Source organism: Lissotriton vulgaris, chromosome 11, assembly GCF_964263255.1.
Source record: "Lissotriton vulgaris chromosome 11, aLisVul1.2, whole genome shotgun sequence".
Taxonomy (NCBI): domain Eukaryota; kingdom Metazoa; phylum Chordata; class Amphibia; order Caudata; family Salamandridae; genus Lissotriton; species Lissotriton vulgaris.
Genome location: NC_141699.1, coordinates 515,101,025 through 515,127,769, shown reverse-complemented (window position 1 = coordinate 515,127,769; position 26,745 = coordinate 515,101,025). Strand labels below are relative to the sequence as shown.

The following is a 26,745-nucleotide window of genomic DNA, read 5'->3' as shown; positions in this document are numbered from 1 at the left end:
CCTCTGGTGGGCGTGGTCGGCGAGCGCGCCAGGTGCAATGGCGGCCGCTTTAGAAATGGTAGCTTGTCTGTGCTCGATAAGGGGGCCTCAATCCTTATCGGGCCTGGAAGCTTTCCGACTGCTTAGTTTCAACATTGGGAAGAGGGGAGTCAATAACAGCGATTGCCTTTTTGGGGGCATTTTTACTCAAACAATCCTGGGCGAAATGCCAGACTTCCCGCAATATAAACAAAGATTACGGCGACGTCTCCTATCCTTTTCCTCCTTGGACAAAGGTCCCCTAAGTCCCCCAATCGGCATGGGCTCAGTATGGTCGGCCGAAGTATTGGCATTGAATGTGTCTTTTTTCTCATGTTTAACTACGACGACTCTGGGCATGTCCCCACAAGTCTTTTCAATCTTCCTGTCTCCCAGACTATGATCCAACCGGACCACCAAGTCAATAAATTCAACAAAACCGGATGGCAAGTCAACAATTTGCGTGAAAACATCTTTTAAGTCATCTCGAAGGCCACAATAGAAAAGTGATGTTCTTTTCTCATCTGGCCATTGTGTCTCAGAAAGTAGCCTATTAAAGGGCGTGATATAAGACAGTAAATCCTTTTTGCCCAGACGCAGATTCAGCAGCTCATTGTCGCTTGCCTGTATAAACTGGTGCCTTGCAAAAAGCTTTTACATTCTTTCATTAAAACTGCAAAAGTTGGGGAGGAGCTTCGCGAGCAACCAAGATGGCCGCGTAAGCTCGGAGCTCCGTGGACCGTCCGACCCACCGCAAATATCCTGCATGAAATCCTGATCCACGTTGGTGGAACTTTCTTGCTGGTGGTCTGCTGAGACGGGGACTGCAATCGGCTTCCAAATCGGTGATTCCTGTGCAGAGTTACGTCGAGCTGAACTCCGCTCCGTGACGGTGCCATTGTCCCTCCGGACTTTGCCACTTCGCACGATTAGATTGCGTAGTGACCGCCTGCCGCCCTAACTGGCGGAGTGACAGTGTTCCAGCTTGCGCCTTCTACGCCCTGGTCTTGTCTCCTCGGCCCTGCCTGCCTTTTAGCTGCGGACCCGGACTTGGGGGCACCTTGCCTTTGTTCTCTCGAACCCATCATGGCGGGCAGAGGCGATCCGGACAGGACATCGAACAAAGGTGGCCGGGGCAAGTCGCAAACGCAGCAGAATCGCATCGAGCGCTACGTGAACCTAAAGTCACCGCCTGCATCGGGGACCGTGTCTAAAGGGCCCCCATTGACGAGCTCGCCGGATGGATCGGACCCTACCCTCGTCGACATCATGGGTGCCATCACAAGTCTCCGGGCCGACATGCAACAGCGGCACGACACTCTGAATCACAAGGTGGACTCAATGGCCGTTGACATTACTCTGATAAGGGCCGACTTGGGCAAGACCAACGAGCGTGTGAAGGCGCTAGATATTAAGACCTCCAGCCTGACCTCCGATGTTTCCGAGCTACAGACTGAGGTCCGCAACTTGCGGATGACCACTGATCTATTCTCGAGGCGGCTGGAGGACTTTGAGGGGCGAGCCAGGCGGCAGAACGTCCGCATAGTCGGCCTACCGGAGGGATCCGAGGATGCTGCGGCGGACCTGTTTGTGGAGGACTTGGTTAAAACCCATTTGGCACCCTCTGGACTGAGCAACTTTTTCTCGGTGGAACGTGCCCATCGAGTACCGGGTGGCCCGCCAAAGACTGGGGTGGCGCCACGGCCGATTGTGGCGTGCCTCCTCAACTTTAGAGATCGGGATGCGATCCTGCAAGCTTCTAGATCGCATGGGCCACTCCAATACCAGAATGCGGAGGTGCATTTCTATCCGGACTTCACCAGGTCGGTACAGCGCCAACGCCAGAGCTACGCGGGAGTGAAAAGGCGCCTCAGGGATATGGATTTCAAGTACTCAATGGTGTTCCCCGCTAAACTTCGTGTTGAGCATAAGGGACGTGCCCTTTTCTTTGACTTTCCTGAAAACGTCAGTGAATGGTTGGACACTGTCTCCCCTCGTCGGGATGAACATGAAGATAATGGTGGAGGCGCCTCTGGTGGAGCAGAACAGCAATACTAAGTACGGGGCTGGTGGCACCCCCGCCTCGAATGACTGCCGCAGCTGGTACTCGTAACAGAACTGACTCTCCTTCGCTTACATGGTGGGTGGCGGGCGTATTCATGGAGATTCCTTACTCCTCTGGGTCTTTCGTAGATTAGTTAATGGGGCGACAGGCACACTGCTGGTTGGGAGGGCTTTCTAGTCTGATGCAGGGGTGCAGGGTGGGGGGTGTGTTGGGGAGAGTTCTCTTGTTTGTTGGTTTTTCCTTTCTTTACTATGTTTGGCAATGGGTCTTTTATGCTCCTGAACTGTATTTGATATGGGTGTCTTGCGGGACTGGGTGGGGCGGGCTGCGGGGTGATGGGGGGTAGGAAGTTACGGATTCTCAGTTGGAATGTTAACGGGTTGGGCGACCGAGTCAAAAGAGGGGTGGTGATACAACTGATCAAACGTCACATGCCTGATATTGTTCTCCTTCAAGAGACACATTTGGTGGGGAATACGTGTAAAGCATTGAATCGCAAAGGCTACAAAATGGTGGCTCACTCAGGGTTCGCTTCCGGATCCCGGGGGGCGGGTATCCTTATGCGCGCGTCCCTTCCCTTAGAAATAGATGTCACCCTGATTGATGACAGGGGGCGTTACGCTGCCGTGGCGGGAAGATGGGAAGGGCATTCCATTACGCTGTTTTCTGTGTACGTCCCCCCGGGGTTGCAATCCAGTACCTTTCAGGACCTTGGTGGTGCCATTTTGTCTATGCCGGCTGGCCTGTTAATAGTGGGAGGGGACTTAAACTCGGTTTGCTCCGGTCTGCTTGATCGCCAACCGCCTCGGGACCTGCGTAGCTCACAGATGTGGCTGCCCTCCTTCCTTGAGTCTATGGGCCTGGTGGACGGCTGGCGTCTTCTACACCCGACACTCCGTCAATTTTCCTTTCTCTCGGGTGCGCATGGGAGCCTTTCCCGCATTGATTACATCCTTACACTGGCATCGCACGCATCGGCCGTTTCCGAAGCCCGCTTCTTAGCGCGGGGCATTTCTGACCACTCCCCGTTGTGGGTCTCATTGGACTTTGGCGTGGTCTTGTCGGAGCGACCGGCTACGGTCAATCCGTGGTATTTCCGCAACATCAAGACCCGCTCCCTCCTAGCCAAGGCCATTGACCTTTATTTCGTCGAAAACATGGGCTCGGTTAGATCGTCCGTTACGTTGTGGGAAGCCTTTAAGACGGTGCTCCGGGGTGAAGCCCAGGCGCTCATTGCGGAGGCCCGTCGAAATAGGGATTCCGACTTGCTGAATGTTGAGCAAGAGGTCTTGAGTCTCGAGTCCCAGCTGGGGCCCGAACCAGACCCCTCGATTTTGCATACCCTCTCGCTGAAGCAAGCGGAATACCATGACCTTGCCACGAATGCCGCACTCACTCTGGCTAAAGAACAGCAAGGCCGTATCTATGATGTAGGCGACAAGGCTGGGAAGTTGCTGGCTTGGTTGGACAGGAGGGAGATGGCCAGCCGAGTGGTGCCTGAACTCTTGGGAGATGACGGAGTGGTCCTTACGGACCCAGATGCCATTGTCGGCTCCTTCGCTAGCTACTTTCAGGGGGTCTATGAGTCCGCCTCGGACTTTTCGGAGGCGGACTCGTCGGCTTTCCTCTCGGGTATTGAACTTCCCTGCCTTTCCGAGGACGAACGCGCGGACTTGGATAGGGAGATCACCGCTGACGAGATTGCTCTGGCGATCCGCTCCCTACGCTCCGGTAATGCCTCCGGGCCTAACGGTATCCCGGTCGAACTATATAAAATCCGCCCGGACGCGGTGTCTCCGCACCTGCGGACAATGTTCCTAGAATCCTTTGAGAGGGGCCGTCTCCCCCTGGATCAGAGGTTGGCTACTATTGTAGTCATCCACAAAGAGGGTAAACCACGTGATGTCTGCAGATCGTACCGTCCTATCTCCCTCCTGAATGTGGAACCTAAGGTCCTTGCCAAGTTGCTCGCCAACCGGCTGATTGGTGTTATTGGCGATCTCGTCCACCCTGACCAGTCGGGCTTCATCCCCCACCGCAACACCGCCCTCAATCTGCGGCGCCTTCATGGTGTCATGGCTAGAGCCCACACCCTCGACGAGCCAGCTGTCCTCGCGTCCCTTGACGCCACGATGGCTTTCGATTCTCTCGAGTGGCCATACCTCTGGGCAGTGCTGTCCAAACTTGGCTTTGGGCCAATCTTTGTGAGCTGGGTGAAGCTACTATACGCTGAACCGATGGCCAATGTCACGGTCAACGGCCGCCTGTCGACGCCATTCCCTTTACATCGGGGCACCAGACAGGGTTGTCCCCTGTCGCCCCTTCTGTTCGCCTTGGCCCTTGAACCGCTCGCTGCCTTACTGCGTGTGCATCCTGATTTACACGGTATTCCTTGGGCCCCTGGTTTTGAAGACAGGGTGTCCTTGTACGCGGATGATATCTTACTTTATTTGACTTCCCCATGCAAGTCCCTCATCGTGGCCTGTGACGTGCTTGGACTCTTCGGACGTTATTCGGGACTGATTATAAATTGGGCCAAGTCGTCCCTATACGTCCTTAAAGGAGATACTCCACGACTTCCCAGGGGCTGCAACATTCAGATTGCCGTATGTAGCTTCAAGTATTTGGGCATCTACATCTCCGGCAACCCCAAGTTACGGTATGACCTCAACTTACTTCCTCCTCTCCAGCGTCTGCAACGCGATGTCGACAGCTGGCGTAGGCTCCCACTCTCTCTCCTTGGCCGTGCTGCGTTGTTCAAGATGGTGTCCCTGCCCAGGTTTTTGTACGCCCTGCAGAACGCCCAAGATCCGGTCCCGGCGCGCTACTTCCGAGACCTCGAACGCCTCCTGCGAACCCTTCTCTGGGATGGTCGACCTCGTGTTGCCATCCATAAACTCACGCTTCCGTGGTATGATGGCGGCATTGCCCTCCCGGATGTGCGCCGCTACTACTGGTCTTCTCAACTTGCCGCCCTCAACCATGGATTCTACGGCCCTGTGGGTAGTCCCGGCTATGCCATGGATAGGTGGCTAATGGGTGACGGCAACTATTATCGGGCCCTATACTCGAAGTCCTTCGACCGGCGGTTGACGGGCCCTACACGTACGGCGGTCCACATATGGCGGGCGGTCACCAAGGCGCAGGGTTGGCAAGGCAGACTAACTAGGTTTACTCCCCTTTTTGATTCGGACATCCTGGGTAGACTGTGGCACACCAAGGGGTTTGATAAATGGGACCTCATCGGAATCAGCAGAGTTGAGGACATGCTTTCCAAGGGCACGATTAAGACCTTTCCCCAGCTGCAAACCGAATACCAACTGGGTGCGACGGAGTTTTTCCGATACGCCCAGCTTAGGCATGCGCTGCTCTCGGCTACACCGCCAGACGGCGACATTCCGGAAAGTTCCCCTCTGGAGGACAGGATATTGGATGGGCACATGCCGGATAGCGCAATTTCCCTGTCATATAAAAAATTGATAAACGTACGCACAGATCTCCTCCTTGGCTTGCGGGACCAGTGGGTGGCGGATGGCCTGGAACTCGATGATGAAGATTGGCAAAGCGCAATTTCCTCCCCTAAAGAGGTTGCAATTTCGTGCAATTCAAGATCTTGCACCGGGTGTATGTGACGGGGCCCCGATTGATGCGCATGGGATATTCGCCTGACGGGCTCTGCCGCAGAGGTTGCGGGGCCCTTGCCACATTCCTACATGTCCTTTGGGAATGCCCCGTAATAGCCTCCTACTGGAGGAGGGTGCACCGAATCATGGAAGAAGTTACCGGTGTGATTGCTCACGCGGAAGCGCGTAGGTGCCTTCTGAATGTATGGGAACCTTCTGACCACAGCGTAGCGCAGACTAGGTGGGTGACCCTTGGGAACATGGTGGCCAAAAGGGACATTGCTCAGAAGTGGGGCGCGTCCACGGCCCCCCTAGTGGTACAATGGAAAGCTAACATGGACTGGTGCATGTTCCGGGAGAAGACAGTCTATGTGGCAAGAGGGAGACCTCAAACTTGGAATAAAGTGTGGGGGGCCTGGAATGAATATAGGGGAGATGTGTGCTTGCCACCTGAACCAGTCTCTCTGGACGATCATGTACCGCCCTGACCTGTAACACCAACTGAGCTCTGATGTATTGCATTCTCCTGTTGTCCTCCCCCCCCCTCCTTCCCATTCTGACGTCCCCTCCTGGATGGCCGCTTCCCTGATTCACCCCCCTACCCGTCCCCGACGCCCTAATTCTTATTGACTCTATTGCCATTTTTCGCGCCCCTGGGCGCTCTCTTGTTGCATTCTTTGTCTTAATATAAAAATAACCTTTTGACGATTATGTTTGGATTTTTTTGCACTATTGCTCTCCTATTACCCATGCTGCCTTGCCTCCGGGATGTCAGGCTGAATAGCTGTGTGCTCTGCTCTGAATAAAGGTTTTCAAAAATTTAAAAAAAAAAAAAACTGCAAAAGTTATGTAAAATCGGGTCATCCCTTTCTACGAATGGTATTGACCAAATGGCCGCCGTACCACCTAGATAGGACAGGACAAATGCCACTTTTGAGACGTCATCAGGAAAAGCTGCAGGTTTACAGAGGAAATGTAACTGGCATTGATTCATAAAAATGCTAAACTTTGTCTGGTCTCCAAAGAACCGTTCAGGGGGGGGTTAATAGAATTGGAGTAGGAGTGGTGACATTGACATTTACAGGTTGGGCCGCCCCTGCTCCCTCTGTAGCCAATGAGGTGAACTTAAAGCGCTGCAGTTGAACCACTGGTTTGTTGTTATCCCAAGGGTTTTCTCGTGGCTTATATCATTGCAACTTGCAGTGTAGGGTGTGGTTTTCTTGTTTTAATGAGGTGACTTCCAGCTGTAAACTCAACACTATTCTAGGCAAGTCTTGTACTGTCATGGTGTTACCTTCTGCGGTGACGTCCATTGTCCAGGCAGACTTCGTTTTTGTGGCTTGGCTTTATGTTATAAGCGAGTCCAGCCACTCACCTGAAAACCAGGTCCGCCTGCAGGGATGATGATAGTTCTTCAACCCCCCTGAACACCTCTCAGTGCTGCTGACCAAAAAACAGAAGCCGTGGCAGGTGCCCAAAGAGGGAAGGGGTTTTGGGATGAGAGAAAAGAAATAGAGACTGCTACTCTTCACGCTTTGCCAAGAAGAGGGTGTGTGCCATCTGGGTCAGCCAGGTTCTGGAATTTGGACACAGCGAACCACTCGTAACCTTTCCTGAAATATACAGAGGTAGATAAGCACAGAATGCCCTAAAACTCTTTAGACTACTAGCAATTCCAACATTATGTCTTCTACTACTTCTGATTACCTTTTAGGCATGATAGTGCTTCAAACAGTTTGTCTCTCAATAAGCATTTAAGAAAATGTATTTCAGGTTTCTATGAATATAAAACTATGAATATAAAACAGGAATTTGTATTAGACTGTGTATTCTATGTTATGAATTCACGTAGTATATTTTTTCTTTTGTAATACCTTATGATCTCATCTGATTGTGCATAAGACTTTTCCAAAGACGTTTCAAATATATTTCCAGAGCTCAATCCAAGCATGTTTTAAAACACATTTAGCAACTGTGTCTTAAAATGATGCCCAAAATATCCAGCAACTTTAAGAATGGCGCACTAAAACGCAATTGCACAAAACAATATCAGAAAAGGCGCACTTTACATATAGTCCTTGGCGCTTTACAATGTTATCAAATGTCCCCTTACTACTGCCAAAGAAGTGCACAACCAAAATCAGTCAATTTCAAAATACAAGGAGAGTTGTTGTCCAAACACAACCAGAAAACATGTGCACCAAACATCAGAAAGCTTCAAAAATACCAGGAAGAATTGTTGCCCATTTTACAATCAAAAACATGTGCAACAATATCATGCAGTTTTCCAAATTGCATTCAAAAGCAATACCATTCAGTTAAAAGCCAAGTTCTTCACTTAAATAGCACTAATGATCATTTACAAGAACAACAAATGTAAAGCTTCAATTGAACACTTAGCTCTTGATCATTTACAATAACAACAACAAATGTAAAGCTTCAATTTAGCTCTGAAGTGCTTTTGAAATGAGTCCAGAAATGTTCTTATCTCAGACCTGAGCGGCTCAAACACAAGGAGAATTTCTAATGGCAGAGGTCCCAAGGTGAAATCTTCTCTTCAGCTGAGGCTCCGATGACTTGGAGCTCCAGGGAAAGCCTGTGGCAGGAAACAGAAAGCTAAGCAACAGGTGTCTGCAGATCGAAGCTATATATAGACAAGATCCTGTTCAATCCATGTGCTCAGCACAGTTACAGCTCACGTGTTAAACCAACTGCAAGCAGCTGCACCTGTGCCCCCTGAACCTCAGATATCTAACAAGCATTGGCAAGGTCCATACAAAAAGAAAAGAATAAACATTGGCAAAAGCAAATGCATTAAAGAAAAAACAAACATTGGTCAAAGTACTTATTGTAGGAACCCTGCAATATGATTGATATTCACACCATATGGGTGTTGACAAAATCTGTGGATGGTGTGACAGGGGTTCCTGATAAGAGGGCGGTTAGAAAAAGTAGTGCACTTAAGGAAAACATATGCTCCATATCGAGAGGATCCGGGTTGCAGGGGTGATGCCAAAGAGGGAAGGAAGCACCCACAAGGCCGGACAAATGTATACTATACACCAACCAACACTATGAAATTAGTGAAGGCTGGCCAAGCAACCTATAAAAAGCGGTGGGAGTGTTGTGGGTGTGTTTCATCTCTACATACTAAATACTACATGCTCGCCTCTAGGCACAACTGAAAAACAACCATCCTTGACCAGACGTCAAGGATCAAGGACCCAGAAGTGGAAACCAGGATGACGCATAAGAGAAGGATGACACGGATCTGGTGGAGGAGAACACCGGGAGGAAGAAGCACGCAAATCAACACGCCGAAGATGCAGACACTGAAGAGACGCCTGAAGTGTGGTGCGAGGAGTGGTGGTCCTTAACAGAGTACGCACACAAGCTGCCTCGTCTCAGGAGAGTTGCAGCAGACGCGGTACGTGAGCTGGGGAAGGGTTAAGGGGAGAGTGGGTCAGGTTTATTACAGGCAGCACAACACTGTCCTGGAGTGGATGCGAAGGGAACCTTTAACTGGCCTATCTCTCTATTTGTTGGTCTTGTCTCTTCCTTCCTCATTTAATTGTCCCTGACATATCCTTAGAGAAAACAAGCACTTAAAATATATACCTGCCTCACCGTTCTGTTACGATAGAAGAATGTTCCCAAAAGATACCTTTGTCTCAATGTTTGGACCAGACACTAACAAGTATAAACAAATTGTATTGAAAAACTGGCACTTACTTGAAAATTTAGAATGCGGTTTTCCCAGGCCGTTATTTGCCATGAAAAGGAACAGAAGTATAGGCCAAGAGATATTTAGATCAGACATTTTCCCAAAAGATGGCAGGACAGACTTACCCAGCCAGTGGGGCCTAAAACCAGTGGAAGGTCACCACAAATGTGAGAGCTGTGTCGCTTGTGAGTACACAATTGAAGGCACAGAATTTGCCCACAATGACTTAAAGTGGAAACATACCATGTTTAGTAATTGCAAAACCAAGGTCGTGGTATATGCAGAAGTATGCCCGTGTGGGAAATTATATATTGGGAAAACCTTCCAACAGATTAATCAAAGGATAACCCAACACAGGTCCCGAATTAAAACAAAGGTGCTGACGGCCCCTATGATAGAGCATTATTTAAATGCCGACCATTCTGAGAAGGATTTGAAATGGACGGTGTTAGTAGCTTTGAATGTGTCGAAAAAGGTGGCTAATGTAGAGTCTCTCTTACTTAAAAAAGAAGCCTACTTGATTATGAAATTCAACAGTGTACAGACAGGATTAAATGAAATGTCCGAAATCTCGAGGATTTGAAGTACGGTTGCAATAATATTTCTTGAGAAGATGCCACGAGTTCAAACTGTCCTTTGCCATTATACATAAAATACGGTAGTCATATTGTCCATTACTAATTATTGATAGAGAATAAGATAAAGTCGAGGTTTGGTGTCATCCTTAGTAATATCTAGTCATTAATTTTACGTGCACTAAAGGTAAGCTGTGAGTCGTGTGCTACACAAGAAGGAATAATAATTCAGAATATGGGAACAATAAAGTTGCAGTAATTTTGATTGAGCCATATGATAAGGAATAATGGGTTGCCAGTGCACATAAAAGATACATAATGAAACGCATATTGTGCTGGGAGCAAGACGGCTCAAAATTTGAATGTATATAGTAATCTCAACACATAAAGTCACTACATTTCCCAGCGGCAAACAGACGCTTTCTTTAGGCGTCAGCAAAGGCGCGATTTCGAATGCGCAAACGAGTCCGATTATTAAGCATGCAAGAAAACACACGCCGGTAAGCGGGCTTCGAAAATTAACAAATAGTGCAGAAATGAAATAGACTATGGTAGCTTCATACCCAGTTTGCGTTATTATTGCAGAATAGAGAGTCAATCTATGGGAGCGGGCTGAATAAGTGAGCAGGCGGAGGACAGTGAAAAACACCTTAACCCCTTCGATGCTGATGACGAGCTCAGCTCGTCATCACCCACGGATGTCGTGTGCTGATGACGAGCTGAGCTCGTCATGGTGCCACTAAATGCCACTAAAATGGCAATTTCCAGCACAGGGGGGGGGGAAACGCCTAGCAGCCAAGTGGTTAAGGTATGTGTACTTTATGCACACACGTAAGAAAAACAGGATTCAAAGCCGAAAATTCACACTCATCAAAGGTGCGCCCCTCTTCTTTTTCCTTATAGAGGATGCCTACAAAATCAAAATTATAATCTCTATTGAATAATCAGGAGTGCAGGTATGTTTAATTGGCATGACAATAGGGTGGCTTTAAATCAATAGTATTATGTATAGGTGGCCCATACCAAACAAAATTTCATTGATTACAGGTCCATCTAAAATAGGTTGTATCTGAAGACCAGACGGAGAAAAAAAGCTTTACCATATTGGCAGGTATGTGTGTATCTCTCCGAAAGTTAATGGCAATGAGTGTAAAGAATAAGGCAAAATAGTGATAGGTGTTTTAATTTTTTTGTGTTTATAGATGAGTCCAATGTGTAAAAATAAGATGCCCTGATGAGAGCCCACAGAGACAACAGTGAGGCTTGAAACGCGTCAGTTTAGCGATTGTTTACGCTGGTTTAAATAAAGGACCAAAAAAAAGGAATAGGATTCATACCGGATGAATACACAACAGCGTTCAAATTAAAAGAACTCTTGCTCAATTTTTTGAGCACCAAAAATAATTTATTATTTGTTCCACATTGGTTTTGTTATGTATGTGGTTGTATTGTGAAAAGTATTGTAATAGTCTTTTTCATTCATTTAATTTGTTTTTGTTGTATTTATAAATGTAAATAGTGTTGTATATAAATGTATGTTGTATATGTCTTTAAACTGGTGGTGTTGCCATGTGAAGGCCAGACTCCTTCCTTATAAAAAAATGATGAAATCATGAAAAAAACAGGGTGATTAAATAACCCAATCGCGAAAGGAATATAGCGTGGTTTGTTCTAAGTAAAACAATTATGATGAAGCATGACACCAATCTGGGTGTCCGAGTGTCTTTCTCCTGAGCAATCAGATGCCCCCATCTGATTCCTCAGTTGTATACCGACCTGTCTTTCAGATCCTATTTTCTCAGAATCTGCATACCCCCTTTGGTTACTCAGGAGTAGGCAGCGGAAGTACAGTCGATTAAGGCATCATTTGTTTTTTTTTAAATATTACAACTCCCTTGCTTCAACATTTTTGAACTATGTAAATCATTATTTTCAAAACTGATTGGTAGGAATACAACAATAAGGCTCTCAATCTAAGTGGCCACCCTCGGAGACCCATTGGGGCCTGTAATTGTGAGATACTTACCTGCTGTTACCTGTATCTTGGAATTCTTGGTTTGGAGCTTTGTACCTGCACTCTCCCTCTTCAGTCCAGTCACCATCCCTTTTATATTGTACAGTTTGTCTCACTCTATCACTTCAGTTTCATCGCCTTCACGCTACAGAGCCCTGGGTTCATTTCTACATGTGATGACTGCTGCGCCTTTATGGAGGCAGATGCCTATGTAAGGATCTAACCGTTGTTTCTGCAGGAGTGTCCCGGAACCGAAGTCAGCCCCAACCACTCCCACCTACACCTATTGCGTCTATCACACTCTAGACCACAATGGTGATATGGTGGGAAACGAGGGAACAAAACAAGGAAAGGAAGAGGGAAGAGATTCCTTGGAATGGTTGAGTCTACAAACAGGCGTGTAGGTCACAGGTTACTGAAAAAAGAAGGGTAGCGATCAATAGACAACAACAGATAGAGAAACACAAACAGGCTATTCCTCCATAAGTTTACCTAAGGTCTTCTTACAGGTTCCCAGAACACAGGTTAATAATGTTTTCTCACATGATCCCACAATAGATTGGACCAGAGACTACCACTACTCTAAGAAGCCTAATAATAAAAAGAAAATATATGTAAGTATATGTGAACCTGCTTAATATATACAGTGTTACACCAGTGTCTAAAAAAGGCTCACCCTATCTGGCTGATCCGCAGTGGGCGTAGGTCTTGAGGAACCATAGAATCTATCAGTTTACCATATGTGTTCTGAAATATACAAGGCGTTTGTAAGCATACAGATACATAACAATTTGGTGTAAGTAATAGTAAAGTAGTGCAGTGCGCAGTTACCAGTTTTTAGGAGTTCACTGCCGTGAAGGGTGCCTGGTGCCAAGACTTAAATGGAATCCAAGGATGGCAAAAATAGGGGAGATATCATATGAAAATAATGTAAAGTGGACTTCAACGACCACAATGCCCCGGTAAGGACAACGGAACTGAACTGACTCAATCCAGCCGGCCGACGGAACAACAAGTTCGGCCGACAGGCGGAACTCAGCAGAAACAGTCTAGTCAGCCCGCAGGACAGAGGAGAAGAAAGCCGGCTCAAGGGAAAAAAAGGGGTGAAGTTCAAAGCTGCCGTGATGGGAGGAAAAGCGGCAATGCTTCCAGGGCGTGACACAGATGCAGAGGTTGTGTCTCCGGAGAAGGCCAAGGGCTGCCAGGGAAACTCTAGGAGGCACGGAAAAGACAAAAAGTCCAAGGGTCCCTCAGGTACGAAGGTAATCCGACGAAGACAGAACAGAGAGTGACACGGCGAGGCGGCAGGGACGCGGCAAAGAGTCGAGCACTAGAACGTGAAGCGCATCAAACAGGGGAAGTCAGGTTTTTAAGGCTGCCTGACCTCCTTGCACATGCGCTGTGCGTGGCGGCCATCTTTGATGTGGAACTGGAACTGGCAATCGTGACAGCCAATACAAAGGAATAAGTAAAATGTTACCAACAATACTTTTTCTATCAGAGTGGTAAGATGAAGGACTATTAATTATTGGGAGTAACGTACCGTATTACAACAGGCTTCTTTCCAGGAACTTGAGATTTATTTCTAGATTTTGTTTTAGAAAACCCTGCTATAGAGACTGCTAAGACTGGCAGATCCTTTCTACTAAGACTTAAGTAAACTGGAATTTTTTTGGCATTCCTTGGAACATTATTTCATGAAGGATTTTGCTGTTTATTTTTGTTCGAGCATTCTGGTATTTTTATTCTTCTTTTGGAGAACCTATGTGGAATGAAGGATAATTTCAAGGTTCTAGTGTGTTGTAAGGATTCCGTAATGAAAGAAGGGGTCATGTATAGGAGGCTGGCTTAATATATGGTGCTCCCTTATGTAAGTGTAGCTCCCTGCACTTATCCACACAAACCTTTGGTGATTTTAGTGGTCTTAGATAACCTTAGCAAGCACTCTAAGTGGTAGCTGTGTGAGCAGCCTTCAGGCTTAGTCCAGAAGGAGTGTAAAGCAGCTTGTTTTACCAGTACCTAATCTTATAGTGTAGGTTAAGTGAAAAAGAACCACACAGTGTAGTTATAAAAAGATGTCTTTTTTATAACACATTGCATCATCTACTACTCGTAGGTATATCCACAATAACCCAATACTTTGATAAAAATCACGTAAGTGGCACGGATGTATGTCGTTACAACGCATACCTTTACAGCTCATTTTTTACACCGCAACATTCATTACAACGCATTCCATTACAACGCATGCCATTACAACAAATTCTTTGAAACTACCTTTACAACGCATTCCACTACAACGCATACTACATTTACAATGCATACCATTACAACGCATACCATTACATTGCATGTATGGTAAGTATTGGATAGTGTAGGGGTAAAAATTACTATTCTAACTCCAGGAGGTGCAACAGTAGGGTAAGTGTTGGATAGTGTAGGGGTAAAAATTACTATTCTAACACCAGGGGGTGCAACAGTAGGGTAAGTGTTGGAAAGTGTTGGGGTAAAAATTACTATTCTAACCCCAGGGGTGCAACAGTAGGGTAAGTATTGGATAGTGTAGGGGTAGAAATTACTATTCTAACTCCAGGGGGTGCAACAGTAGGGTAAGTGTTGGATACTGTAGGGGTAAAAATTACTATTCCAACTCCAGGGGTGCAACAGTAGGGTAAGTGTTGGATAGTGTAGGTATGCGTTGTAATGGTATGCGTTGTGATGACTGCGCTGTAATGACATGTGTTGTAGAGGTATGCGTTGTAGTGACATTCGTTGTAATGGTTGTGTTGTAATGGCATGCGTTGTAATGGATGTTGCGTTGTAAAAGTTTCATTGTAAAGGTAGTGCGTTGTAAAGGTCGCATTGTAAGTGTTGTTTCCCAAGTGGCACAAATAAAAAGTGGTCACCAGGAGGAGACCCAACCATATAATAAAATAGTGGAATGCGAACCACGACCTAAGTCAAGACTGGACCCAGAAGATGAAGAGGAGTCAGGAACCCAACAAACCATTCAAAGTAAGTACCCAGGAACCCCATGGACTAGGAACAAAACCGCAGACTCAATACAAGTCAATGAGTGAGTCGCTGCTGCAGTTTTTAGATAGAAGGACTCTTCCCAGCGGACCCTGAAGAAACTCAATAGAAGATGGAAGGTTAGAGAGTCATCCCACCCGTGGATACCCTAAGAACCAGCATACCTTCACCAGGGAAGCCGAGTGCATAGGTGCGAAGTGATATCCGGAACCACCATAGACCACAACGGAGGACTTCAGTGAAGATGCAGCTGGTGAAGAAGGGGAAAGAGTACAGTGGAAATCAAAGGTGGACTCAAAATGAGAGGTACCTGCAAGCATAGGGGACAGAGTCTACGCCACTCAGGAGTGATCAGGAGGCACGGAAGACGAATGCTCACCGATGTCAGACGGATGTCAAGAGCCAGGGGGCAGTGTCCGGCAGGGATACCAACATGCCTTTACAACGGCAACTAACAAAATAGTCGAAAAAGTTGCAGTGACGGGACCAGCAAGGTCCAAGTTACTCACCATTAGCAGGTAAGTCAGAGCAGGTGCGAGTAAGTAGGGGAGCCCACTTGAGCCAAAGAAGACCCTCAAGAGGACCCATGGGCCGAAGGCACAAGAGTCGCAGGAGGACCTTCAGCAGCTCACCATAGGATTGAGGCCCATGGTGCAGAGGATGTGATGCAGGCGAAGATCTTGGCTGCAGGAGATTCCTGAGGCTGGAGCTTCTTTGGGCTGGAATATCTCTGGTGAAGAGAGTCAAAAAGCCTTGACAACGGCAAGTCGAAACAGTGCACAAGGGTACTGCTCGAGCAGTTCGGAAGAGGGATACTGGCTTCAAACTCGCTGTGAAGACAGTGAAGGCCTCAAGGGAGTTGCAGAACCACTACCTGTGTTGCTTAACCTTTCAGAGACAATATGGAGCTCAGGAACAGCAGGCCGGCTCAGCTTCGCTGTGGTGCCTACAGATGCAGGGAAGTGACTTTCACTTCAAGGGAGATTCCTTCAGGTGTCTTGGATGTCCACAGACCTGTAGAAGAACCTGTATGTAGCACAGGCACAGACGATGCAGAAGATTGGCTAACCGACGAGACCAGGAGCAGCAGGAGTCTTCCCAGTTGCAGTCTCGATTTTTAAAGCAAACTCAAGCGAAGTCTATAGTGCCCAGACGGTTGAAGATTAAGTGGATTCGGATCTGAATCTTGTCCCATGATGAATCTAAGGAACCACCCACAGGTTAGCCCTTAAGTACCCTAAGGAAAGGGTTGAGACGATTCAGGGGTCCCTCCCACAGGAGGAGCTGGACAGTGGGGAGAATTCTCCCATGTACTTTGTCTAGTTTCGTGTCAGCGCAGGATCCAACGGCTCCCTGAACTGATTCCAACTGGAGTATGCATGGAGGGCACCAAATGTGCCCTTTAAAGCGGACTAGTGGTGCTGGCAAGCACCCCCACTCTGTCCCAATACACTAAGTCCTGTCTGGGAGGTGGTCTTACCTGAGAAACAAACAGGAGTTACCTAGTCAATTATTTGCCTACGTGTTGTGTCATGCCTAAAAACCGCTACACCAACATGTCATCACAATGATAATACTGGGTTAGAAAAATTCCCATCAGCCCACCATTGTTGGCGGAGTTTCGTCATGTGGGATGCAGACCATAAACCTTAATCTCTCCCAACGCACCTAGTAATGATGCGGAGATAGGTTTTGGAAAGTACTGTTCTGAACCACAGTATTTCAAAGGTAGGACCGATGGAGTGCAGTGCTCGTGAAAAAGAAAATAAGTGTGAATAAAATTGGCTCCTGTGACAAAAAATATGTTTATTAAGTATTGTCCAGGGTCAAGAGTAAAAACAGCGCCTTATAGTCTTAAAGAATAACTATATTGTGGCGTGGTGCATGGAGGTCGACATGTTTCAGCTTGTGAGGACACTTGTCCAAGCTTTCTTCAGGACCAAATGATGTTACGCATCTGCATTATGTGAAAAATTAAGTATATTAACATATTGGATTAATCCTACCAGAACTTTGAGCCCAAAATATTCTCTGGTGTTTATCCAACTAGTCATGATTTTCCTAAGGAGGAAAAACAACAGAGTGTAAGAGGCACATGTGATATAATGGTGATTAAAAACACAACACAACAGGAGTAGACACGGCGACAGAAGACTGTTCTCCGCCCATCAGAAGCTACATAAGTCTCCTGATTTGTGACTAGTTGATTAACAGAGATTGCAAAATATTAGTTTGTCAATTTTCTACTCACCCAGCATTCTGTGGGAGAACACCTCACCTCACCCGGCACCCACTCGGGAAGAAGGAGGCCCCGCTCTGTTAGAGAAGGAAAAGTGTTGAGACCTCAAAAGGTTATATTGAGGTGTAGAGTAAACATACTCCACTAATCCATACATATATACTAACAAATACCAGTTAATTAAAAGAGACTCAACCCTGGAAGAGGACATGGTAATGACCAAGCATGGAGGTGACACTGATTGTTGAATGGCTCTATAGGTTCAATAGTAAGATGGTAACCAAGGGAGGTTTGTCTATACCTAGCCAGAACAGTGTATTAAGAGCATGGTAGAGGTGTGGCCAGAAGAATGGGTTAGTACATAAAGGCCAACCAAATGTTCAGTTAAAAAAAGGAGGAGAAGATCAGGACTCTAAATCTATATCCCTTATTGCTAGATCTTGGATATCCAGGGAGCCATACCTGTCCGTCGGTACCTCTGTGGCCAGCGTCCGAGCAGGAGTGGAGGTGGTTTGGGCTGTGCATACCTCCTCATTATATACCTGCTCTAATTGAATAATAGAGGACAGCGTTGGGAGAGATTAAGGTTTATGGTCTGCATCCCACATGACGAAACTCCGCCAACAATGGTGGGCTGATAGGAATTTTTCTAACCCAGTATTATCATTGTGATGACATGTTGGTGTAGCGGTTTTTAGGCATGACACAACACGTAGGCAAATAATTGACCAGGTAACTCCTGTTTGTTTCTCAATTTGATAAAGGGGTTTTGAGTTACCGTGGTCGTTAAAATTTCCCCTTTGACCCCCCCACCTGCTTTTTTTAGTGTTTAGTGCAACTTCTCGTTGCTGGTCTTGCTTTAAGATGTATTATTTCGCATACAGGGCATTTCTCCCTGTTATATGCTCAACCAGTTGATATTTATTGAGACTCCCCTTTCTGAATCATGGCTGACTTTGCTGGGCTGGCATTCGATGATGACATGCTGAAATCAGTCCTAGATGATAATCCCTGTCTTCTAGATTTACTGCCCGATACTACCAATACAACTAAAGATGATTGGCCCACTCTTCTCAATCTAAAAAAACCACACTCACGTACTCTAATACACGGGACCATTATGGCACAATATCTTAGGGGGAAGTGTGCACCTACAGGCCTGATTGTTACAAATGCACCAAGGCTATTTCTGACCGATAAAGAGTTTATGCGTGACTGGTCTCTAATAGCGTGGCGTTGCACGCAAGACTGGCTGATACTGATCATTAACACGGCCAAGAGGGTGGCAGATGCTATCCTTATAGAGATCCAGACTCTGGAGGGCCAGATTAAGGCAACTTGCAGCACTTTGTTCAAAAAACGCATGGATGAAACCAACAAAGCCAACAAAGAATACAAAGACAACATACTCACAAGCAAGATGGATAAATTCAAAAAGGATTTAGAACGCTTCTCCCTAACCAAAGTTTATCCCTACACCAGTAACAATTACGAAGCCCCAGGGTTTAATAATAAAGGCAAACGGTACGGGTCTAACTACTCTACCTCTGGATCTGAGTCGAGTGATTCAGATACATCTAACCGTGCAAGTACATCTGCCGGACTGGACGGTCAACAACAACGACCCTTTAGAAGGGGCGGTAGACAGAGAGGGGGTATGTATAATCAATACCCAGGGAATTATCAACACCCGGGACCTTGGTGGCACCCAGGCCCGTGGGGTTTTCAACCTCCACCACCATTCCTGCAACAAATGAATCCATTTGGACAACCCCCCCAGTTTTTTCCTAACCAGTCTTTTTTAGGACGTGGCCGGGGACAAAACCGGGGAAAGAGAAGAGGACAACAAACGGTCCAATGGGATCCCGACATCCCAGTCCCCAACACACGGAGCAGGAAAGCAGCTCAACAGAGCAGCAGCACAGAGACAACCGGGATCTAACAGTGAACTTAAGTTCCCGCAATCTGACACCTGCTGAACAGACAGTCTTGGGAAAGGGCTTAGGCTTTGTCCCCACCAACAAGGGGGACCCTTTCCTGATGAGGACTGAACTTGAATTTTTTTTTCGCAAAGTGCGCTTACATTTCTTTTTCAAGAACAGAACTGAATCTCCTGACAGTGGCAAAGATGAACCCAGCAACACCGGGCTGCGACCTAAATCCACCTTTACCCCCCTGAGTCATCAAGTGCCATCGCTTTAACTACTTTCAAACAAGCAGTCAGATATGACGTTGCACATATGCAAGATATGGAGTCTCCAACCTTCCAGAACTTCTCCAAATTAGAAAGACAGGCCCTCACCAGTCTCACTAAAGATCCGACCATTATAATAAAACCGGCGGATAAAGGGAGTGCGACGGTAGTTTTAGATGTGGCCCAATATCGACAAGAATGTCTTAGACAACTGGACAACCAACAATTCTACCGTCGTCTATCTGAAGACCCCACCCCGCGTCTACTGTCAGTGATTAAGAACTTGGTGGATGAGCGACTGAATGAAGGGTGGATCACATCTCAGGAAGCAAGATTTTTGGTAACGGAGAACCCTGTCACTCCAGGTTTCTACTGCTTACCGAAGATCCACAAGGCCACCAGACCACCACCTGGGCACCCCATCATTTCTGGGATTGGCTCCCTTTTGGAACCTCTTTCAACCTTCGTAGACGTCTTTCTTAGACCTCTCGTCAAGAAAATGCCTACGTACTTGGAAGACACTGCTGATGTTCTCCGATTATTACCTGGTGTAGAGTACAACGTAGAGACCGACCTATTAGTCAGCTTTGACGTCGAGTCCCTCTACACCTGCATACCCCAACAGGACACTTTGGACACCATCAGACACCTTCTATCATTGGAAGAGTTGGACAGCATCACTTCTGTGAACTTCATTTTAGCATGTGCTGAAATAGCAATGAAAGAAAAAAAATTCAAATTCGAGGAACAATTTTTCCTGCAGGTCTCCAGGACATCGATGGGGAGTGTTTTTGCCCCCAGCCTCGCCAACCTCTACGTCCATCAATTTGAACAAGATCTCATTCTCAACCATAGTAACCCATTTTTCCACCAAGTGGTACTATGGAAGAGATATATAGATGATATTCTGATGGTGTGGCGAGGCACTGAGAGAGAGATCGAGTCCTTTCACCAATGGCTGAACGAACGTAACCAGTTCCTCAACTTTACGCTGGAATACAGTCGTGTCAGACTCTCATTCTTAGACTTGTCCATTTTTCCGGAAGCAGGCAGTTTACAGAGTGAATTGTTCACTAAGCCCATGGCGAGAAATTCTCTGATGCTCTTTAACAGCCACCACCCTCGCTCCTTGAAGGAGAACCTCCCTGTGGGACAATTCCTCAGAGTCAGGAGGAATTGTTCATCTCAGGCGCTATTTAACAAACATGCGAAGACCCTCTCTAACCAACTACAGGAACGTGAATACCCTGCACACCTTGTGAAAAGAGCATGAAAACGGGCCTCAAACAACAACCGTGAGGCACTGCTGGATAGACGTCCAGCAAAACCACCTCTTGAGAGACTAACATTTGTTAGCACCTTCAACGCACAATCCAACAGACTCCAAAAAGCGGTGCGAAAACACTGGGGGATTCTCAATACCACGGACGCAAATATCCCCTTACCCCTCTTTTCATTTAAAAGAGCGCCCAGCATACGTGATACATTGGTCCACACGAGACCTAGGATACAGAATACCGAAAGACCCACAACTCTATGGGATCTTCCTCCGGTCACTGGCCACCATCCATGCGGATCATGTAGTGTCTGCCCCCAGACCAGTAAAACCAACACGATTGACCTGGGTACAGGGAGGACTTTGGTCCTTAAGAAACACACAAACTGTAACACAGAAAATGTGATTTACATGATCACTTGCCCTTGTTCTCTCAGATACATTGGGTACACAACCCGCAAAATTAAATTAAGAATCGGAGAACATAAGAGCACCATTAGGTGTCACAAACAGGCAACAAAACTCACAAATCACTTTCTAACCTGCAAACACACAGCAGATGACATGAGATGGGTAGTACTAGAACATCCTTACATCCCTACCCACATAAGTGATGTCTCGAAATTTCTATTAAAAAAAGAACAGAAGTGAGTTTTTCAACTACAAAGTGATTCCAAGGGGCTCAATGATGATATACCATGGGCGTCCTTATAATTACCACCTTTGCACTAATAACGACTTATCTGTACTCTTAACACTAAGTGTCTTAATATTTTTCGACCATTTTTCTAAACATCTATTAATAGACACAGTCGTATTTGTGTACACACGGATCATATCTTCCCCCTTGATGAACTCTAATTTTCCCATCTAATTAGAGCAAAGTCTATGCCCTAATGCATAATACTGAACAAGAGATCTTTCTTCCAAGTCCAAAAGAAATTTCATACTCATAGCCCATTAGTATATCAAATTATTTATATCTGGTCCTCCTCTTAATCCCTCGCTTGTGGATACCGCCACATTCATTTGAGGACAACCATTTGTCTACGCAAACACGAGGACTGCTGGAATAGCACAAACATACGCGAGCGATGTCTGCGCTTCGCGCATGCGCACCGCGTTTCACTATGGTGTTTGTGCGCATGCGTCACACTTATGACACTGTTCTTTGGCTCAGCACATAACGCGCCAGAGTGCAAGCGCGAGAGCATTGAGAAGGGTCACTGGCGCATGCGCGTTTAGTGTTTGGTCCGCAGCCCCATAAACAAGAGTCAGGCAGCGCATGCCCAGTAAGAAATATACACCTCCCAATTAAGTGCCGTTTTCGCGCGTACAAGCCAGCTGTCCTCTATTATTCAATTAGAGCAGGTATATAATGAGGAGGTATGCACAGCCCAAACCACCTCCACTCCTGCTCGGACGCTGGCCACAGAGGTACCGACGGACAGGTATGGCTCCCTGGATATCCAAGATCTAGCAATAAGGGATATAGATTTAGAGTCCTGATCTTCTCCTCCTTTTTTTAACTGAACATTTGGTTGGCCTTTATGTACTAACCCATTCTTCTGGCCACACCTCTACCATGCTCTTAATACACTGTTCTGGCTAGGTATAGACAAACCTCCCTTGGTTACCATCTTACTATTGAACCTACAGAGCCATTCAACAATCAGTTTCACCTCCATGCTTGGTCATTACCATGTCCTCTTCTAGGGTTGAGTCTCTTTTTTAATTAACTGGTATTTGTTAGTATATATGTATGGATTAGTGGAGTATGTTTACTCTACACCTCAATATAACCTTTTGAGGTCTCAACACTTTTCCATCTCTAACAGAGCGGGGCCTCCTTCTTCCCAAATGGGTGGCGGGTGAGGTGAGGTGTTCTCCCACAGAATGCTGGGTGAGTAGAAAATTGACAAACTAATATTTTGCAATCTCTGTTAATCAACGAGTCACAAATCAGGAGACTTATGTAGCTTCTGATGGGCGGAGAACAGTCTTCTGTCGCCGTGTCTACTCCTGTTGTGTTGTGTTTTTAATCACCATTATATCACATGTGCCTCTTACACTCTGTTGTTTTTCCTCCTTAGGAAAATCACGACTAGTTGGATAAACACCAGAGAATATTTTGGGCTCAAAGTTCTGGTAGGATTAATCCAATATGTTAATATACTTAATTTTTCACATAATGCAGATGCGTAACATCATTTGGCTCTGAAGAAAGCTTGGACAAGTTGTCCTCACAAGCTGAAACATGTCGACCTCCATGCACCACGCCACGATATAGTTATTCTTTAAGACTATAAGGCGCTGTTTTTACTCTTGACCCTGGACAATACTTAATAAACATATTTTTTGTCACAGGAGCCAATTTTATTCACACTTATTTTCTTTTTCACGAGCACTGCACTCCATCGGTCCTACCTTTGAAATACTGTGGTTCAGAACAGTACTTTCCAAAACCTATCTCCGCATCATTACTAGGTGCGTTGGGAGAGATTAAGGTTTCTGGTCTGCATCCCACATGACGAAACTCCGCCAACAATGGTGGGCTGATGGGAATTTTTCTAACCCAGTATTATCATTGTGATGACATGTTGGTGTAGCGGTTTTTAGGCATGACACAACACGTAGGCAAATAATTGACCAGGTAACTCCTGTTTGTTTCTCAATTTGATAAAGGGGTTTTGAGTTACCGTGGTCGTTAAAATTTCCCCTTTGACCCCCCCACCTGCTTTTTTTAGGTGGGCTTACCTCCCTGTGACAGGAAACCTATTGTCCTGCCTTCCCCTGCTCAATTTTGGCCAAACAGCAGCAGGGCAGAATTTTGTAACTGGTCGGCAGCAGCCACAGTTTGCTGTCCGGGTCTAGAAGACTGGTACCGGGAGCATTGATGGCTCATGACAGAGCTTTATGGTGCATGGAATCATACCTCCATCATCGTTTATGATGATGAGGTATGATTCCAACATGTTTGATACCAAACACAACAGGGTTTGTTACAGCCACTTTAGAGTTAGCCACTGCATAATGACATATGACCACTCTATGTATCATAATGGCTGATGCTCTTACAACCCAGAAGAATGGACTTCGTGGATTGTAGGGGTGTCCTGCTCATCCAGGGGTACCCTCACACCAATAACCCAGCACACTGCCTTCAGGATTGAAAGGCCTGCCTTAAAGGTGACTTATAGGTTTTAAGTGCAGTGACCTCCTATATAAGAAATGTTATATCTGCTGTAAGTGATGCTAGCACCAGCTTATACAGACTGCAATGGCAGGCCTGTAGTCACAATTTGAGTGGTCCGCCATGGGTGGAATAATACATGCTTCAGCCCATGGGGGCCCCTTTTGTAATGATGTCCTGGGTACCTTAGTACCATATACTAGGGACTTATAAGGATACACCAGTAGCCAATCTGGGGGGTACTTAAGTACTCACCATGTCCAATTTAGGGAAGAAGCACAGAGACTGAGTTTCTGACTAGCAGGATCCCAGTCAGACTAGTCAGTAAAACACAATGACACCAGCAAATGGGTGGGGTGACCATAAAAGCAGATCCTACCTTCCCACATCATAACCAAAGGTGGGAGGTAGATGTGAAGAGGGAATATTGGTTGGAAAACTATTACATGCTCTGTGTGTGTTACTGACTTCTAGAATTTCCCAACATCATAAGTGGCTACTTATTGTTGGGTCAACAGTGGGGAAAGTGGGAACTTAGGGTAAGGAATAATACAGTCATTAGCTGAATGTGTCTAATAGTGATAACATAGGAACTATACAGAGTGATTATAAATGGTTTTACATTTATTTCTGTAGATGTACAAGAAGCATTGACAACACCTATAAAACTCCAGATATGAGGTGGTTTCTACAAAGGAATCCTGACTACAGCATTATTAGTTTTTTCCAATTTCCCCTTTGTGCTGTTTTATCTAGGAAGTTGTATTTTTCCACCAGTGGTTAGGGGAGGTCTTGAGGGGTCATAGGGAGCTGGTTTATGGATATACATCTCGGAGTTGGCTTATGGATATACATGTCGCTCCTACATGACTAGCCAAATCATCTATTCATATACAGTTGTGCGCCGCAGTGACAATTGGTAACTGGTGTTACCTGCCCCATCGGAATAAAGAGACAACTCGAACATAGTGATGAGTATATTTTAAACGTGTTAGTCATGAATCATATGAAGCACTTGAACTCTTGGTAAATCTTTTGCTACATTTTTCTCATCATTTTGTTATTAACATATTTTGTAACAAAGTCATTTGAAACAACTACTTACAAAGCACTGCATCCAATATATTTCCCCTCTTTATTAAATCCACAGTTTCCAAACCTATCCTTTTCAACATTTGCTTCAAGGAAACATATAGGATCTGCAGCTTTTGAACCTATAAAATAAAAGAGCAAAACAAACTACCTTACACTGATTATTTTAATTAGGAGCATCATTTAAATGTATTATGCGAGTAAATAACTTACAATACAGGTTTTATGCTGAATCACCCACAAACTGCCTTAAAATACAGGAATGACCAACCAACACACACAATGGGTACCAATAGCAATACAAGGAGGTAAGTCATTAAATATACACATTAGTCCTACCCCTAAATGCGGCGATTGGGCAGTGGCCAACAGCAACACTACCTCCTCAGTGTGTCTGCCTACCAATGGCCAATACTGGGGAAGGGTAGAAAGGCCACCCGGTGCATTTTAGCTCGACTGATCTGGCAGTCCAATGTTGATCAGCGTACAGGATGCGCTGCTGTCATTACAGAAAAGTGAAAGGAGCAGATGGCCTTGTTTTCCTTTTACTGCATCAGTGTTCAAGGGGCATAGATCAGCCCCACAAACACTGATTCTCTTAGGAGCGGTATCGTTGGGAAGGAGAGAATCTCCCTTTTTCCAATAGTGTCTCTGCCCAGTGGAACCCCACTGTGGGATCACGACACAAGAGCGATCCCCAAGCAGGTTATCCACCCACTAGGCACCATGGATATTGGTGAGTGGGCCATTAGGCAAGTGCATGTTGCTCCCTAGGGCCCCATCTAAAACGTTCAGTCTTCCAGCCCCTCTGGAGAGCTGGGTGTTGGATGGGGATAATGGATAATTACCTTTGCTCACCCCACCGTTGGGAAAAAGCCCCACTAGATACCAGGGAATTGAAATACAGGGGTGGAGCGGCCACCAGAAACCAGGTACATTTGAACAATAAAAATATAGGGGTGGGGCCTGCCCACCAAGGATATAGTCATGCTCTTACCCAAAAACGACTGGTCTCACAGTCCTTTTGCCACGCCCCTGGGGAGGCAAATGGGGTGATTACCTTCAATCGGCCCCAAGAGGGGCAGAAAGCCGACTAGACACTTATGCAGTATTTATTTGGAGGGGTGCCCATCCGGGCCATGGCCCCTGCTCTTCCTTACACCAGGGCCCAATAGGCTTTCTGCGCCCCACCCTCCTTAGGAGTGGATAGGGGTATTCACCTCCAATGTTCCACTTGTGAGGCCAGAAAGCCCACTAGACACCAGAGTTTTGAAAATGGCATCAAAACAAAACAAAAGGATGGGGCAGCTTATCTTGGAATCAAGCCATATTCCAGCAGTAGTAGGGGCAAGAAAGTCTATCTGTTCCACTGGTGGAAGATCAGAGGCTTGTCCTAATTGGGGTGATTGCCCGAATTGTCCCCCTGTGAGGCTAAAAAGCCCACTAGACCCCAGGGAGCTTGCATTTGGGGCAAAAGAAAGGCTTGTGGGCATAGCAATCTGGCATTTGCCACATCACTACCCCGAAAAGTTCAATCAGTCTTTCTGCCCTCCCCAGAGGCAGGCAGGTAATTTTCCCCAATCTGCACCTAGGGGTGGGCAGAAATGTCACAAGACACCAGGGATTTCAAAATGGCGCAAAAACAAACAAAAGGATGGAATAGCCTGCCCAGGCATAGTGCCATACCCTTTATCAAGTA

At 46.3% G+C, this 26,745-nt stretch overlaps 1 protein-coding gene across 1 annotated transcript in view; it reads right to left on the bottom strand.

Moving 5' to 3' along the window:
* The window catches only part of LOC147683095 (disintegrin and metalloproteinase domain-containing protein 9-like), a 2,555,772-nt gene that overhangs the window by 852,179 nt on the left and 1,676,848 nt on the right, over positions 1–26,745 (bottom strand). The window contains exon 13 of the mRNA XM_086942496.1: positions 25,060–25,168. Within this exon, the coding sequence (XP_086798622.1) occupies positions 25,060–25,168 (109 nt within the window). The remainder of the gene's footprint in view (positions 1–25,059; positions 25,169–26,745) is intronic.